The following is a 17,096-nucleotide window of genomic DNA, read 5'->3' on the forward strand; positions in this document are numbered from 1 at the left end:
GTACAACAACAATAGGTGTAGTGTACTGAATTTGGCCCACATTTTCTTGAATACCCTCTTCTTCTGGATTGCTTAGTTAAATGTAGCCTTACTTAATAACCTTCAGTTTTTCCTGGTCTTCATTGTTTATTTCAGCTCACTTTTCAGCAATTCAAGCCAATTTAGATCTATTTCTCACGTTCATTCTCTTCCTAGAAAGCGACATTTATTGCGTCAATTAGTGTTTAATGAACTGCTTCGAATTGCCTAGTTTCTCAAGCCAAACACCTACTGGTGTCGGAGTGCTGTATCTAAATGATCTCCAAAGTTACATCCGACAACTAATTGACACAATGGCGCCAAATACTCGCACCATGTACGATAACTTTCAAAAATTTCATTACCTCTTGGGTGAAAATAATTCTCTAAAATTTGTACGATTTCATCATACCACATGTTTGTAGGCGTTTTCGGTGTCACAAAGGGTATCACATCTTGTCGCTCCTATATAAAGAATGAAACTTGTCGTTTATTTTTCAAAACTAAAACTTGGTATCCCATTTACGCTATTCTGTGTACTATTTTACACATTTTCGTTATGAGTAGCCGCTTTATATATGCAATCTTATTCTCGTCACCAGAAAATTAGGTGTCTTCTGTATTTGTCTTACTACACGTTCTATAGTACATTGATTTTAATAATTCGCATATTCATATTCTTCTTACATTATATGCTTTGCGTCTTTAAGTCACTAACATTTCGTTGAAACATGTTCCATTACAAGCTGTTAAAACCTAGTGAAAGGGTTAATACCAATCGCTACCAACAACAATTACCAAATTGGGGCTATTCGCTGTTCAAAAGGCAATAAGCGTATTAGAGAAAGGCACGCAAGTATTATGAGATGCAAAAGTCATTCGCGGTGCTTTGGGATCACTTATCCAGTCCAGTGGCTAGATAAGCCCAGCACCTCTACCGGATATGTTCCATACTGTTATTGTCGATGCATGTTCCGGTATCTTAAAGTAGCGTATGGAAAAATGCTAAGCGATTTTATAATTTTGCCACTAGTAAAGGACCAACTAATGACTTTTCAAAGCCCGTTTGAAAATGTCAGCTATCTCTAATATGTGTGAGCATTTCTTCCAACAGTATAATTCATACCTTACAACTGCATATTTAAATTATCGGAAAATTGCAATTTATTCCAACATATTAGCCAAAAGCGCTATATGCTTAAATTGTATCTTTCTTCGGAAATTCCTGCTTTGCTCCATCGTTAGATGGAGCGGATGTTAGAACATTCCCCATTTCAAGGAAATCAAAATATAGTTTCACTCGATATCAATCATTACTCTCCGAACAATTGAAAGGCATAATACGCGTACTTTTTTTATAACCCGTAATCACTTCTAATTAAATAACAATGATTTTTTTATTAACAAAATTTTATTTAGTTAAAACACGTTGATTGTCCCGGTTGGATATGTTGGGAAAAGAAAAAAAATTTAGCATACAGAACACCCAATAGACAAACGTATACTCATTCCAACATAACATTTGACGCACACATCATTCATATCACTCATTTTGTAGCATATTATATTAGTTTGGGGAAAAAGAAATCCATTTTTTTTTCGGTAGATGGCTGCACTGATAGATTTCTCGTAAAGTATCAATCAAACAATTTCCGATACTATACATTTACATACTGTACATTTCGCAGTAAAAAAAATTCTTTTGCTGTTTTTTGTTTGGTGCATTCAGTTGTGAGTTACAGCGTGTTAAAAATGGAAGTGAACAAAGAGAAAATTCGGTACATTTTACAGTTTTTCTTTGACAAAGGCGAAAATGCAAGCCAGGCGGCTAAAATTGTGAATGGTGTTTATGGTTCCGATACTGTAACAGCCAATTATGTGCAATTTTGGTTTCGTAGATTCCGTTCAGGAATTTTTGATGTTAAAGATGCACCTCGCACAGGTAGGCCGGTCGTCGAAAATGTCGATAAAATCGGAGAAATGATCGAAGTTGACCGGCATGTTAGCAGTCGTAACATCGCCCAGGAGCTAAAAATCGACCATAAAACAGTTTTAAAACATTTACACAAAGCTGGATTCAAAAAGAAGCTCGATGTTTGGGTGCCACACCAATTAACAGAAAAAAACATGATGGATCGAATTTCCATCTGCGAAGCCTTGGCCAAACGGAATGAGATAGACCCATTTCTTAAACGGATGGTGACTGGAGATGAGAAATGGATCACATACAATAACCCGATCGTGGTCAAAGAGCGGTGAAGCATCTCAAACGGCCAGGAAGGTTTTGCTATGCATTTGGTGGGACTGGAAAGGGAGTATTTATTATGAGTTGCTTCCATATGGCCAAACGCCAAATTCTGATCTCTACTGTCAACAACTGGACCGTTTGAAGATAGCGATTGACCAGAAACGGCCAGAATTGGCCAACAGGAGAGGTGTCGTGTTCCACCAGGACAACGCTAGGCCACACACATCTACAGTGACTCGCCAGAAACTTCGGGAGCTTCGCCATACAGTCCGGACTTGGCACCAAGCGATTATCATCTTTTTCTTGCATTGCAAAATTTCTTTAATGATAAAAAATTGGAATCTAGGGAGGATTGTGAAAATCGACTACTAGAGTTTTTTTGCAAATAGAGACCAGGACTTCTATGAGAGAGGCATTTTGAAGTTACCTTTAAAATGGCAACAAATCATACAACAAAACGGTGCATATTTGACCCAAATCGGACAATCCGAAGCATGTTAAATAAAGTCCTGAAGTTCATATAAAAATAATGGATTTCTTTTTCCACAAACTAATACATAATTAAAATTAAAGTGTATTGTACCATAAAAAATTAGACACAATTTTGTAGCAGAAAATATATAAAATAAAAATATATACTTTTGGCTAACTTTGGCTTTGGCTAAAGGAATTATTAAATGATGTATAATTCAGGGTTTTCATCCGAAAATAACATGAATTGCCAAGACTATGTTACATTAAACTAGAAAACTTATTCAAATGACATATCGTTTCTCTTTGTAAAATGAATTGTGTGGTTCCGCAAAGCATTTGCGGTGATGTGCAGGTCACTATACTATTTATAGAGCAATGCTGTCGCCCAGGTTACTCAAAATGAGAAGACAGAGAGAAAACTTACTGCGCCCATTCCAAAGAATCCACTTGTTATTATTTTAAAAACGAGAGAAGGTCTACGCTATCCCATGTGACAATAACTTAAGTTTTAGATTTAGTCGGTCTTAACGTATTACTATTTCTGACGCATGTCGCATAAAATGTATTTTCCTGAATCATTCGTGTAGCTGCCAGTATCACTTCAAAATACGTTATCTGTTATATGTGACCATATGTGCTGGTAGCACTAGATGCAGAACGATAGTGCAGAGATTATAAAACCAATCTAGTGAATTACAAAATTCTGGAAATACAATTTTTTTGTTGCTTTGTTTCTCATCAAAATAAACTATTTCGATATATTTCCTATATTCAAACGGCGAATATTCGTAAACAGAACCAGCTATTTAGAGAGAGAGAAAAAAACCGGAAAGATTCCGCAACACTGTACGACCCTTGGACGCATTTTAGACAACATGACATTGCCTTGTTTGCCGCAGATCGGTTTCAGCATTTGCGCTTTAATGATGTTATTTTTTTCTTCGCGCATCATTACCAAGCAATTAATTTTTCATGTTTTCAGACTATCTTTTGGTACTCTATATCCGGCTTACGCTTCTTACAAGGCTGTGCGCACCAAAAATGTGAAGGAATATGTAAAAACATGAAATAAAGCCGCATGTATAGGCTTATATAAATTTAAGTTATATCTAAAAATATTTTCTTTTTTAGGTCAAATGGATGATGTACTGGATTGTATATGCGTTCTTCACATGTTGTGAGACATTTACAGACATATTTCTATCATGGTTTCCATTTTATTATGAAGTTAAGGTTGTCATTGTGCTCTGGCTGTTGTCTCCTGCCACCAAAGGAAGTTCAACATTGTATAGAAAATTTGTACATCCTATGTTAACACGGCGTGAGCAGGTAAGCACATTTACGAAGTAGATGTGCATAGTTTTCCATTTAAAATGCTCTCGTTATTACATTTTCCATACTAGGAAATTGATGAATATATCAGTCAGGCGAAAGAACGCGGTTATTCTGCTGTGCTACAATTAGGTTCTAAAGGTGTGAATTATGCAACGAATGTTATCATGCAGACGGCAATCAAGGTAATATTTATAAAAAAATATATAACTATTTGTGTTCATACAATTGACTAACAAACGTACATTTGTCTTAAATGTGATAGATTGACATGGTCCTAGAGACCCAATTCTTTATAATAAAATATCTATATATATGCCTACCTACGTATGCTTGTGTGTTAGCGTACAACACATATGGCTTGAGTTCCTAAGCACAAGATTTCGATAATTGATTTGAAATTCTTAAAAGCCATTTTGCTCTTTAAACGAATGCACAATCATTAGGTCGTCATATCCCTTTGTGCTCATATGTTGACTCTTTTACTTCAATAAAGTACGAACATTTTAAGAAAATGAGTTAAGAATTAAACTGAAAATAATGTGCTCGCAAAAATTTCCATTCCTTACTTTCTAAAGTGCTTACGTTCAATCGGACAATCAATCTGCTTCAAAGCTTTTCAATGTATTTTTCATTTTATCTGTAAAAAAAAACCTTTAGTCGCATATACTAAGTAAAAAAAATTTACTTTTCAATCTAGAAATGATTCCATTATTTTAGGTACTTTTCATTAAGTTCATCAACATTTTAGTCAAAAAGCAATACATATGGGATTTTTGGGAGATAAATTTGTTTCTGTAACGAAACTTATAGTGTTTTTTACCCCCATATATACTCTTTTATTTCTGAAAAATTAGTAATAAAGGACCGCGAATTTAAAAACATCTATTTCTAGAGTAAATAACAATAAGTAGTAACTTTATTAAGTAAATTATACGCGGCAGAATATTACAAAAATAAATATAAATTAGGTTTTAGGAAACTAATTTTTGATAAAAATATGGAGAAGACAAAAGATTGGTTTACCAGGATCGATGTCTGCAGCGAACATAGACGCCACTTATTGAATTTTATCTTAACTTATGTACAAAAAAAAGTACAAAAATTCGAAATTTTTATCCCGACACCAAGCCGATTGTAGTGTGTACCAATCGGAAAAATAAAAAAAAATTCAAATTGCGTAATCTAGGATGAAGAACGAATTTTTAATATTTTATGCATTTATTTAATTTTAATATAATATAACAACTATATAATATAAATGGGTGCCGTGAATAATAATTCATGTGTGGTTGAGTGAAATATATCAAATATACATGCATAACCAAATAAGATTAATATAACTAAAATTATATAAATAAATAAAATAAGTAAATTAGCTAAAGATAAATATAGTAAGCTACGACATAATTTTTTTTAATAACAAAAATTTCTTCATATATCTTGATATGAAAGTTTCCATTGAAATTTTCACATAAAATTAAGTTCTAAGACTGCATAAGTTCTAGCATTAAGTTCTAAGCATCATCTACGTCGTCTAAATAAGTGAACGCTAAGAAATGTCGAGCAACATACAAATATCAAATCGAAAACCAAGTATTGTGCAAGGCGAATGGGGAAGGAAAATTTAAAATACGTCTTTTTTTGTACGAGACAATTCTTCAAACGATAAATTTTCCACAGATACAGAAGCTGACGTGCCAGCAAAACATTCTAAATCAAACAAATTGGAACTGTAACCCCAAGTAACCCAATTACTAACACTTATAGAGAAAAACTTTTGCTTTTAATAAACCTTAATTTAAAACGACAATTTCTATGGAAATTTATAGTTGCAGATACTGTATAACCAATTATTGAATCTGACTTTCTGCAACATTTTGGGCTGCTTGTCGAGGTCGAAAGAAAACTCCTTATCGACGGCATAGCAAAGTTAAGCACACCTTTTTTCATATTAATCGAGAACAATGTTTCTTCTGTTTAAAGTTGTTCAGTTTCTAAAAATTCACCATATCACCATGTCTTATCGGAATTAAAAAATATTACGCAACTATCAAGCATTTTGCTTAGGTTAAACTTTCAGAGCTTGATCATATCATAACAGAGAGATCTCCCGTTCATTGCAAACCGTACAGCTTACTTCCTAAAAACCGTAAAACCATATAAAGAGAATTTAATTGCATGATGTAATTAAGTATACATCATCAGTCGAAGAACATTTGGACAAATCCTTTAAACCTTGTTCCAAGATCTAACAACGAATTTCGTTCATGAAGCAAGCTCTTAACAACGGTCCCGGATATATACCCTATATCACTTTTGCACGATTTTACAGCTAGTTTACATGGCAAGAAAATGTTTTCTAAAATAAAATTGGGAAAAGCTTATTTCCGAAACCCTGTTAAAGAAGCAGAGGAAACAGCCATTGTCACGCCAATAGGACTTTTTGAATCAACAAGGTTGGTGTAAAGTCGCACAAACATTTCAACATTTATGTACGATCTCTTAAAAGACGCGTAGTTCATTATGTATAAATTGACGATATTCTTTTCGCCTCTACAAATTTATATATAGAAAGTAAGAACTACCATGGTCGAAAAATGGTCTTAGCCAATTTCTTGGTCTCATTAATTTTTATGATTTAAAAAAATTTAAAAAAAAGAAAAATTTTTTGGACAGATGAAATATGAAACACATTTGATTGTCGCAATAAACCAACTTTCCGATGCTTTAGTTCTAGCCTATCCGATCGAAGGATCTCCTTTATCACTTTGGATTGACGTTTCCTTTTTTGGTAAGGCAGCAGGTTTCCAACAATACGTGAATAATTGTTGGATACCGTTTGGATTTTTCGCAAAAATATTTGCGGAGACCGCCGTTATAGCATAGATGATCGAGAGATACAAGCAACCTTTACCTTTACCATCTTTGAAGAACACAAACCCCTTACGTTTTGGTTTCTGCCAAAAATTGGGCAAAGTTTCGTCAAAGCAACTACGTCAATTAGACTGTATTGCATTAGATAAGTCAAAGGAGAAATAACGTATCAGTTGCTTTCTGTCGCAAATTAAAACTATTTCCATGCAAAACAGTGTTGATTACGACTCATTGGCAAGAGATCAAGAATCTGATGAATAACTAGAAAGTTTACTTCAATTGTCATCATACGCTCTTGTTCGGAAAAAAATTGAATTACCTAATTTAAATTTAGAAATTCTTTGTGGCTGCCTATTATACGGCCATATCAGACAAGAAAATTTCGCAAAGAAATGTTTGATATTATGTATAACTAGTCACAATGGTTCACGTGGCCATGAATATTGATAGATTCACAAGATTCACGGCCATACCTTTGGAATATACTACTGCTAAGTCTGCTGTTAAAAGTTTAAGTTCGTGGCTGAATATCTAGATTTGGTACATCAACTTAAACTACACTCGATCAAGGCAGACATTTTGAATCTGCTCTATTCCGATAATTCGCCAAAATGCTCAGTTCCAAACCACACACCATCATATCATCCCCCAAGTAAGGGCCAAATTAAAATATGGCAACTTTGAAAATCCTATTAAATGTCACACAGATACAAAATGGACAGATGTTTTGCTACTAGTACTTCTTGGACTTCACAGTGCAGTAAACGGTGATACTGGTTATATACTTTCTGAATTAGTCTATGGTACAATTTTACAAGTCTCTGGTCAATTCGTAGCTGAAAAGACTTACTCGCCAAATAATCGCTGCGATAAAAAATTTCGCGAAAATATGACAACCATGCAAAGGAAATCGACACGTAAATACACCTTGGTCAGCTCTTCGACATGTCCCTATGTCTCTTTATTGAAAGATTCCATATTGAAGTTTTACAGCAGCCTTATACTAGACCTTACAAAGATATTAAATAAAATGCTAAAATGTTTGTAATTGAAGTAAATAATGTAGAAAAACCGTTTCCGCTGATAGATTGAAACCAGCAAAAATCATGGAGCAAGTCGATGATTCACTTATGGAACTCCATGGAAAACGCGAAGGAATCCACCTTTGCAATTTCGAAGCTTTGATACGTTGAAACTGAACGGAGATCCTGTAGAAACTACAAGTAGCCGTAGAATTGATGGTAAAATAAATTTTGATTGTACAAAAGCTGGTAGTTTTGCAAAATGTTGGCAAACCTGAAATCAATTTATAAATATGTGCAGTAAGCATTCGAATTTCTTATTAAAAAATGAATAAATTATGTCTTCATTACGTAACATGTTTATTATTGGGAGTTGGTTGTTGCGTCAATATTTTGGCAAACGACGATTTAACGCCACCATACACTAAAATGTTACTACGTCAAACTCGACATCACAAAAAATGAATAAACAAAGTCTGTAAATACCTAACGCTAGTATTAAAATTAATTAATTGCCCTACAGAAAAGTTATGATATTTCACCAGCTTCTGAAGTTCTGCGCTTGCATACACTGCTACGCGAACTTTTAATGGATTGTGGAATACTTAGTCGTCATGTTATAAATGCAAATAATATTTAAGAGAAGTTCGAGTGGATGCGGTTATGAATACGTAACACGGGCTGTAGAATCGTTCAGAGATCAAATTATGGGTGTATTTTTGTCTTTAACCTTATTACAATTTTCTAAGCTAAAAACAAGAAAAGTATAACCGCAATATCAAAATGTGAAAGAATATTTAAATCGATTTCTGTGGGCATGGAAAAGGCGAAATGGAGGACTTCCTTCCATCTGTCGAAAATCTCATTTCTTGTACTAACATTTAAAGCTACCTAAAGATAATCAACGGTGATAAAATGAAACATAATGTACGAAATTTAATATAACGAAGGATTTCGTCAACAAAGATGTTGTTGGGTGCAAACATTGTTCAACAAAGCAATGGTGACCAAACCAATGACGACTTCTATGCACGGATATCTCCAAAAAAAAATGTAAATTATTCTTATCCAGAAGAAAATCCTTTTTATTTTCTATTGTAATAACTAAATAATGGGTGTTATAAAAGCTCTTCCCGGTGTTTTGGTCTACTTTTGAGCTTCTGCTTGTAACTTGCCCTTTTCATATGATTCTAAACTGTCATATGGTTGATGTTTAGAGCCTCCGCTATTTAGTGACTGGCCGACCAGAGCGAGGTGCATCTTTGACATCGAAATTTCGGGAACGAAATCAAACATTTTGGATCCTTCGTTCACTCACAGCATTCTCATCGTACACTTTACAAGTTTTTCGGCATGTGTTTATATATTTTACGTTTTCTATGGTAGAAAAGCATCACATGGCGTATATTTTCAGATATTTAAAAATCAATTTCAAACCAATATACCTTTTTATCTAAGCATAGAGCCGATAGCCGATAGCTCAATGTTTTTTTTTTAGTCTAAGAATTCAATTCATTAGTCTAAAATTAAAATAATAATAATAATAATAATATATAAGCACAGAATTGGGAAACGATCTTGGCAAAAGTATCAGCTGAAATGTCACCTTTTAAGCAAAAGCTCGTTCGAGACAATCACTTGAGTCTTGCCCGATATATATGAGAATCAACTCCATCTAATGGCAAACAACCGCGGAGACCTTTTATATCACCCATTATTCTTGCTTCTTTGTTCTCTGCTATTTGGAAATAAACCTAATAAAATAATGCCAAACGGAAGAAAGATAATTTTGAGAAATGGAAAAGAAGAAAATATTTTTCTTATTCGCATTAAGATCTGTCATAAGAATTTTTTGAAAAAGATGGGTAATTTTAGGAGAAAACATAATTTCTTCCTCAAATAATTCGAATGAAGAATAACTCAAGATAAAATTTTTGATGTTAGTTTGTTAAACATGTGTGAAAACTTTATCTTGGAGTTCTAGTAGCGAATGTAGCGAGTAGCTAGTAAGCGGCGATGCCGTTTAACAAGATTTGCAACTGTATTTAATCTGCGTTAGAGTCATGCTACGGTGTGTTTTCGGAAAAGAATGTTCCGAGTAAACTGTATCCACAGAGTGTTTGAACGAATTTTTAAATGAGTCAAGAAGTTGTAAAGGAGGCGTTAGTGTACATTACCTAAATCAAATGTGACATTCTTTTTATTGTCGTTTTTATTTACCTCATATGTTAATTTTTTGTTTTCTTTGTTTTGTTTATTTATAAATTCAGTTAACAATTATCATTATTGCTTTCTCTTTTTTTATTTTTCATTGAAATTAACTGAACGTTCATTGTGCATCGCTAATTAACTTTAATCGAAATCAATGACTGAACGCATATTTTCATACTAGACCTTTGAATATGGTTTAAGGGCTGGCAATCACCAGCATCAAACACGTATGGTGACTTTGTCTCGACCAGATGATGCTATTTATTCGAATCATGAGAATGTACGGTGTAATGAAATTGATGCAATAGGCCAACAATCTTATAGTGTGACAAGATTGAGTCTTATGGAATCGATACAAAAGGATTTTTCCGAAGACGATGATTTCCAATTTAATGGCGAACTATTTGAGTGTAAACCTGCTGCTGATGAAGAAATTAGTGGTGCTGCGCGCATACGTGAACTGCCTTTCAGAAAGACTAAATTCAGAAACGCCCAAAGCAAAGTGAAGTATACTGGTACAAAAAAAACGGAAACTGGCGATAAGCGAAGGCGCAGAAAATTGCTTAAACAACCTTTGGATGAGGATGTGGATGTTGAATAATACATAAAACCTTAACTTAAATGAATAAAAACAAAAACATTGCCGTTAATATTTTCCTAATTTAAATTTTCTTCTCTGTGTAATACGACAATATCTTGCAACCTCTTTGCCCTAGTTACTAAGTGAAAGGGATTTCTCTTTTCCAATATTTTCCCTCTTGTAACTGCTTTAACGTTTTAAAAATTTTTAACGACAAGATGTGTATGTACACAATTATGCCAAACTTAAATTAAATTAAGTTCATAAATTTAATGAGAAGCTGTTAATTACTGATTAGAGTTTATCATCAAAGCTTTATGATATTTATTACTAGGGCGGTGGAAATTTGGTTCAAACAATACGTCGTAGTTATAGTTTGAGTGACTTGTCAGAGCCAGACCTGCACCGAAAGCAAGAAGAGGTAATTTAACACAACATAGACTCCTCTGCGCTACAATGAGTTTATTCTCGATTCTTCTAGGTTGATGAAGTGGTTAGCTTACCATCTCAGCAGAGAACACTACGTTCCCGGTTTGTTGCACCTGCTAATCGCCACTCGACTGGGATGTACTTTACAGAAGTAGATGTAACTTCGAGGGCTCCTGCAGACTTTAAGTAATGATTGTAGTTCCATAAATACTTTTATTGGCATTTCTTGTTATGGTTTCATTTATTAATTTTTCAGCTACAATATTCGTTCTTCAGATGATATAAGTTCTGGTTATTCAAGTACGGAACCGGTTTCTGCAAACTTGAGTCGCACCTCTTCAATGACAAACGCTTCCAGACCACGACCTAGAACCAATAAACGTTCCGAGGTAAATTTGTAAGCTATAATAATTTTCCATAAATTTTCTTATGCACTATTTATTATTTAACATGCATTTTAAGGGCATTGTTGTCTATAAATTTCAGCAGTTTGTTCGTCCTTTACAGATCTATTCTTATTTTCAAGATATTCCCATAAATCAATCGCCGTTAACTTTAAACAAACAAGCAGTTAATAATTTTGATTATACCCCCAGAAAACAAAACTTTGAAGTTCATCCAAATCCACTATCGTATACGTCAAGTTTCCCAGGAGAGATGATTTATTTTCTAAATGCGGACGTTAGTTCATCTGATGAATCTTACGAAAGTGCATCAGATAAGGAGTTTGGAGATGATCAACAAAACGATAAGAATTTCTTTAATTGGAATATAAAAGCAATGAATTCTATTATAATAGGAAATTCAAAACAAATTTTATCAGCCGAACAAGTGAAGAGAACTGCCGAAAAGAGAACTGCTCGGCCTTACTTGCATAACAAAGGCAAAGCACCAGAACCATTAATTTTAACTTCTGGTGGAAACAAAATTAAATCGTCTCTTAATGATATGTGGGCCATTAGTTCAAAGTCAAAAGAAACACAAATTTAATATTAAATATTCGGTAAATAGTTGAGTTCAGCGCATGTTTTCTTGCTATTGTCTTCTAGTATCTTACTAACATTATTATAATAACTGAGAATTTAACCTCTACCTAAAAAATATATTGCCACTAATTTTTTATATGCATTTTCATAAAGATGTGCTTCTTTCAATAGGGTTATTTCGGAAAAAGGGACTTTCGAGTATTAAACTGGAACCAAATACAGGCATTTGATTTCTGTTTTCTATATAACTGAATTATATACAAACGCTTGCAGAACTTTTTAAACACTTTCTTATTCATCGAAATGCTCGTAGTTGATTGAATTAGGTATATATCTAAGCAAAAAGGAACATTGCGCATAGTTTACGTCGATCGAAGTAATTTGGAAACGAATTCCTTTACAATAGCTGGAAATAATCTACAAAACACGACAAATATCACATTCAAATTTGGATTAAAATATGGCTTCCTTATTTGCTTAAGTTTTATGACTCACATACATTCGCACCAAGAGACTTAACGTTTAAATTGTAGCCATAAATTCAGCAGAAGTTTTTTCTTTTTATAATGTGCAAAAATGGTGTCAATTTTAAATCGTTCTAAAAAATAAATGCAAATTTGTTGTTGTACGTGACGGTTCAATTTCACAGGCAGACTCCTAGCTTTAATTCTTAAACTTATTCATAAACAAATTATTGTTCGTAGATGTACTATTAAATGCAAGCAATGTAAAATCTTTAATTTATTTAAATCGATCACTTTTTTCTCTTCTGCAGGATAAAATAATATCTGCAAGTTATACTACATTGCCTCGCAGCAAAAAGGCCGAAAAAGTTATTGGCGCTGGATCAGCTAAATATCGTATTAGACATGAGAAATAGCTAATTACAAGAATCATATATTGAAGATCTCGTAAACTAAATATATTGTGGATTTATATAAATGTCTAATGAGGATAAGAAGAGAAGTATGTTTTAGGAAAGGGTAAAAAAACAAATTAACAAAATTTGAAATGTACTGCGTTCATTCACTTTACTTAATAATTTAATGCAAACATTTGTGGTTGTCGTCAATTCACTTATCGTCTCCGAAAACCAGACAGAAATAAATTGTTGACAGTTCTACACGTAAGCGAAATCTATTAAATGAAAACCAAACAAGAGGGTTACTTTCGTCTTGGGGCAAAAATTGCACACTTACCATTTAAGTCAAATAACGAAACTTTGCAGTGTTTAACCGTTTTACTTTTGTTTATTATGTAACTAACCATTTTGTTATTAAAGTACCTCAGCTCACTTTAAATAATTAATATATAGAATGGCACTGCAATATATGAATCAGAAAATAAAAATTCGTCTGTACTTTAATTTATTGAAATTTCTTGTTAATTACAAATTGTAAAAACTTTATTTAAAGGTCGACAACGCATTTCATATATTTACATTTTTGTCATTTTAACATCAGTAAATGTATTGCCTAATTCGGCCGATATAGTAAAAAAGAATAACCATGAAAACTAATGCAAATTAAGATAACAATAAACATTTTCTTCTAATTTTAATGAAAAACCTTCATGATTTTTAATTTTTAGGCCATATTGGCAATATGCAGTAAAAATATATAAATTATCCTGGATTTCCTATCTTTGGTCGAATACTTGTGACGTTTTTAAACATATCAAGCGAGAGTAAACGATTGGATCTCTAGAGTATGTGGATCATTCATTTTGAAAACATTTCGTCTTTTATTGTTGCATTCTCTTGTGGTCGCTACTTTTACTTGTGCTCTTGAGATTTGCTTCTCCTACAAATTACTTTATAGAAAACCTATAAAATATAGGAAGTTATAAATTTTTTTGTCTTACCTTACATCAGTCAAATTGATGCAGGTCAAATAAGGCAAGTATCAAGCTTCAGCAAAGTAAATTGATTTTGTACATTGTTCCGAATTTCTTCATCCTTGCAAAATACAAAAATTTTGCTCACTTGACGAGTTAAAACCATAAGAGGACCATGTCACACGTTATTGATAAAATGTTAAAACAAATTTAAATGATCAGGAAAATACAAATCTTATTTAAATATGCGCACATTGGCTTTCATGGAATATATGTGATAGGTATTCGTCGTTCATAATTATTGAACATGTAGAGCGAAATCGTTGGTGGCGTAGGATTTCTATATGGACACATGGTAATCAAAGATAAATGCATATGAGAATTATGCAATTATATCAATGACACCACGTACATAATTTTAACATTCACGTTACTCTGTTATATATCCTTTCCACATAATCATTAAATCCCATTCGTTCCACGTTTACTCTTTATTAATTTACGATTATTGCATTATCATTATTTCTTTAAAATATAAATTTGATACTTTCCCTTGATAAAAGCGTTTTCTAAAAGAATCGTATATCATTAAGAAGTATTGTCAATTGCACCACTTTAATGATACCGAAATCATAAAACGGATGAAAAATCTCTGACAGTGAAAAATGAGTACATATTACAAATGTAATTAACCTAACCGCAAAATCTCCGGTTCGATATGAGTTGCGTTCAGTTAGATACCTGTAGAAAACTACTGGATGACTGTACCTTTATTTACATGTTACAGAGATGTTTATATATGCAAGCAACGTCTACGATCATACCCTGCAACTGTATTATAAAAATGTAAATTTGTGAATAGCAACGGACATAAGTAGTATAAACTCGAATCAGCTGCTTCACCATGTGTTCAGTAAAATAAAATATCAACTTGCAAGAACCCACAGAGCGATGCCCCTGGCCAGCCTTATTGGCATAAAAAAAAAAATAACCTGTATGGAAGATCGGTTTCCTAGAGTTTAGCCCCCCGAAATTGATTAACTACTTTGCGTATAGACAAGTTGCATATAGTTATTGAAAAAATCAACATGCGTTCAACCGAATCTATATGTCGTCAAAAATTTAGGCGCCTGCTACAGCTGAGATTTCTCATGCAAGCATTTATACACTGAAATTAGTCAGACTTTTCTAATAAAATTTCTATAGTAAAATTGCGCAGAAACCTCAACTGCCGCAAGATTAACTAGGTAAGTTATATACTCCCACTATGTATAAAGGCATAAAACAAAGAAAAACAGAAGTATTTGTTCTCAAATCAGCAGCTTCAGTATTTTAATTTACAATAAAAAATCACAGTGATATTTGAAATTTTTTAATCTGAAAGTTAAACAGTGCTTCTGAGTTGGCTTATTCTTGTTGTTTCTACAAAATTTCATTGTATCACATCATTCTATTTATGTATGTAGCAGATTCCATCCAGTCCATTCACATAAGGTTTTGGGTATGTATTACGGAGCAGCGCTCGTGTGATGCACTTAATATTCGACATTTGTTCACAGCGGTTAATTAATAAATTTAAATCATCCTGTTTCTTGTGTTTGCGACACTTTAAGACCAAAGTACCTTCGTCAACGGGCAGTACTCCAGATAAATGTACACATGTACGCATGCTTATGTACTTTTAAAATCTTGTAATTGTATAATTTTGTTGAAAAGTTGTTTTAATATTTCTGTTCTTGCTGAATTATATGCTGGGCAGAAACAATGGGATTTTAATGTGAGGTTGTTTATTTGTTAAATTAGGAGTAAAGAGAAGAGAATATGAGAGCTCCTATGTCTAGTTGCGGCTCCCCTTCTCCTCACACTCACGTCTCAAATGACCGCTTTTACCGCAGCCATAGCATGTTTTAGCCGTGTCTGGGCAATTTTTGGAAATATGTCCAGTGCGGTTGCACTTGTAGCACGAAATGTTACTAGAGCTACGATCATTCGACGCTTCAGGGCAATTACGCGCCCAATGGCCAACTTTGTGGCATTTGTAACATGTTGGATTGTCCGGTTGTGTGCAATCCTTCGAAATATGACCGACGCCATTGCAACGATAGCAACGCTCAGACTCTTCAGGGCAAGCGCGAGCAAAATGACCATACTGGTTGCATTTAAAACATTTCTCTCGATTATTGCCGCGTCGCATATCACGACCACCACCACCACCACCACCGAAGTTACAGTCGCGGGCAAAGTGACCCGTGCGATTACACTTGTAGCACGTGGAAGCCATGGACATTATGAGCAGATCTACAAATATCTTACCAACTAAAAAGTCTTTGCAACAGTCCAAACAGTTTATCAACTAAATGCAAAGATATAGAATTCAGTGAAAACTCTTTTCGCCACTTCACGCACTAAATACAAATCGAAATGGCTGCCGTCCGTTCAACCAACAATGCCTCCGACTTCTCTTCGCAAGAAGAACAATAACCACAAAAAGCTGTAGGCGCTGTACTACAAGGTTGTATTTTTTTCATAAAAATGGTCAATGTTATCAACCGCCTTTCCTACATAGTTGTATTTTCCTCATAACAATCAACTAATGCAAAATTTTGGCGAGGTGCTATCTGCGCTTTAGTTTTTGTTTACATATTTTTCGTATTATGTATGTATCTTTAACTACGTCTCCTCGTTTGCGTTGATGAAATACCGGCTTAAAAATGTGATTTGCGAACGGTATGAGTATATTTTTTACATTTTAGTTCATTGTAGATTTCATAAAAGTATCAAATCAGTCTTTTATATGTGTATTAAAATTCATTGACATCATTCGTAATAAAATGGGATCAAGAATATAATTGTATCAACAACTTTTGATTTAATCTAGACGTTTTTGTCCAAAGCTGTTTCATTTGTTATGAAGATTGTAAGTGCTTTTTTCCATTACTTAAAATTGTAAATTCTTACTTTCTTTTTTCTTATACTAGCAACTTCCTTAACATTAGAAGAATGCGGGTATTGTAATACCGTACGAATTTTGTTAGTTGGCAAGCCTAAACTACACACTTTTTTGTGATTATGCCTGTGTAGGC

General features: G+C 33.6%; 2 protein-coding genes across 8 annotated transcripts in view; one reads left to right on the forward strand and one right to left on the reverse strand.

The window, feature by feature from the left end:
• The window catches only part of LOC119640210 (receptor expression-enhancing protein 1), a 35,532-nt gene extending 21,988 nt beyond the window's left edge, over positions 1-13,544 (forward strand). For 2 of the 7 annotated variants that reach the window (XM_038038056.1, XM_038038055.1), the window contains exons 3-10: positions 3,723-3,795; positions 3,872-4,069; positions 4,144-4,257; positions 11,097-11,183; positions 11,244-11,377; positions 11,448-11,580; positions 11,654-12,194; positions 12,953-13,040. In XM_038038056.1, the coding sequence (XP_037893984.1) occupies positions 3,723-3,795; positions 3,872-4,069; positions 4,144-4,257; positions 11,097-11,183; positions 11,244-11,377; positions 11,448-11,580; positions 11,654-12,181 (1,267 nt within the window). In that variant the 3' untranslated portion in view covers positions 12,182-12,194; positions 12,953-13,040. Of the gene's footprint in view, positions 1-3,722; positions 3,796-3,871; positions 4,070-4,143; positions 4,258-10,363; positions 11,184-11,243; positions 11,378-11,447; positions 11,581-11,653; positions 12,195-12,952 lie in introns of those variants that run through there. The other 5 variants (XM_038038057.1, XM_038038058.1, XM_038038059.1 and 2 more) reach the window with 5 other exon arrangements.
• Positions 13,545-15,554: 2,010 nt separating this feature from the next.
• On the reverse strand, positions 15,555-16,476 carry LOC119640227 (CCHC-type zinc finger protein CG3800). Its single transcript, XM_038038099.1, has one exon. The coding sequence runs from the start codon at positions 16,298-16,300 to the stop codon at positions 15,851-15,853; it is 450 nt and encodes a 149-aa protein (XP_037894027.1). The 5' UTR covers positions 16,301-16,476; the 3' UTR covers positions 15,555-15,850.
• Between the last annotated feature and the right edge of the window lie 620 nt (positions 16,477-17,096).

Source organism: Glossina fuscipes, unplaced genomic scaffold, assembly GCF_014805625.2.
Source record: "Glossina fuscipes isolate IAEA_lab_2018 unplaced genomic scaffold, Yale_Gfus_2 116, whole genome shotgun sequence".
Classification (NCBI taxonomy): domain Eukaryota; kingdom Metazoa; phylum Arthropoda; class Insecta; order Diptera; family Glossinidae; genus Glossina; species Glossina fuscipes.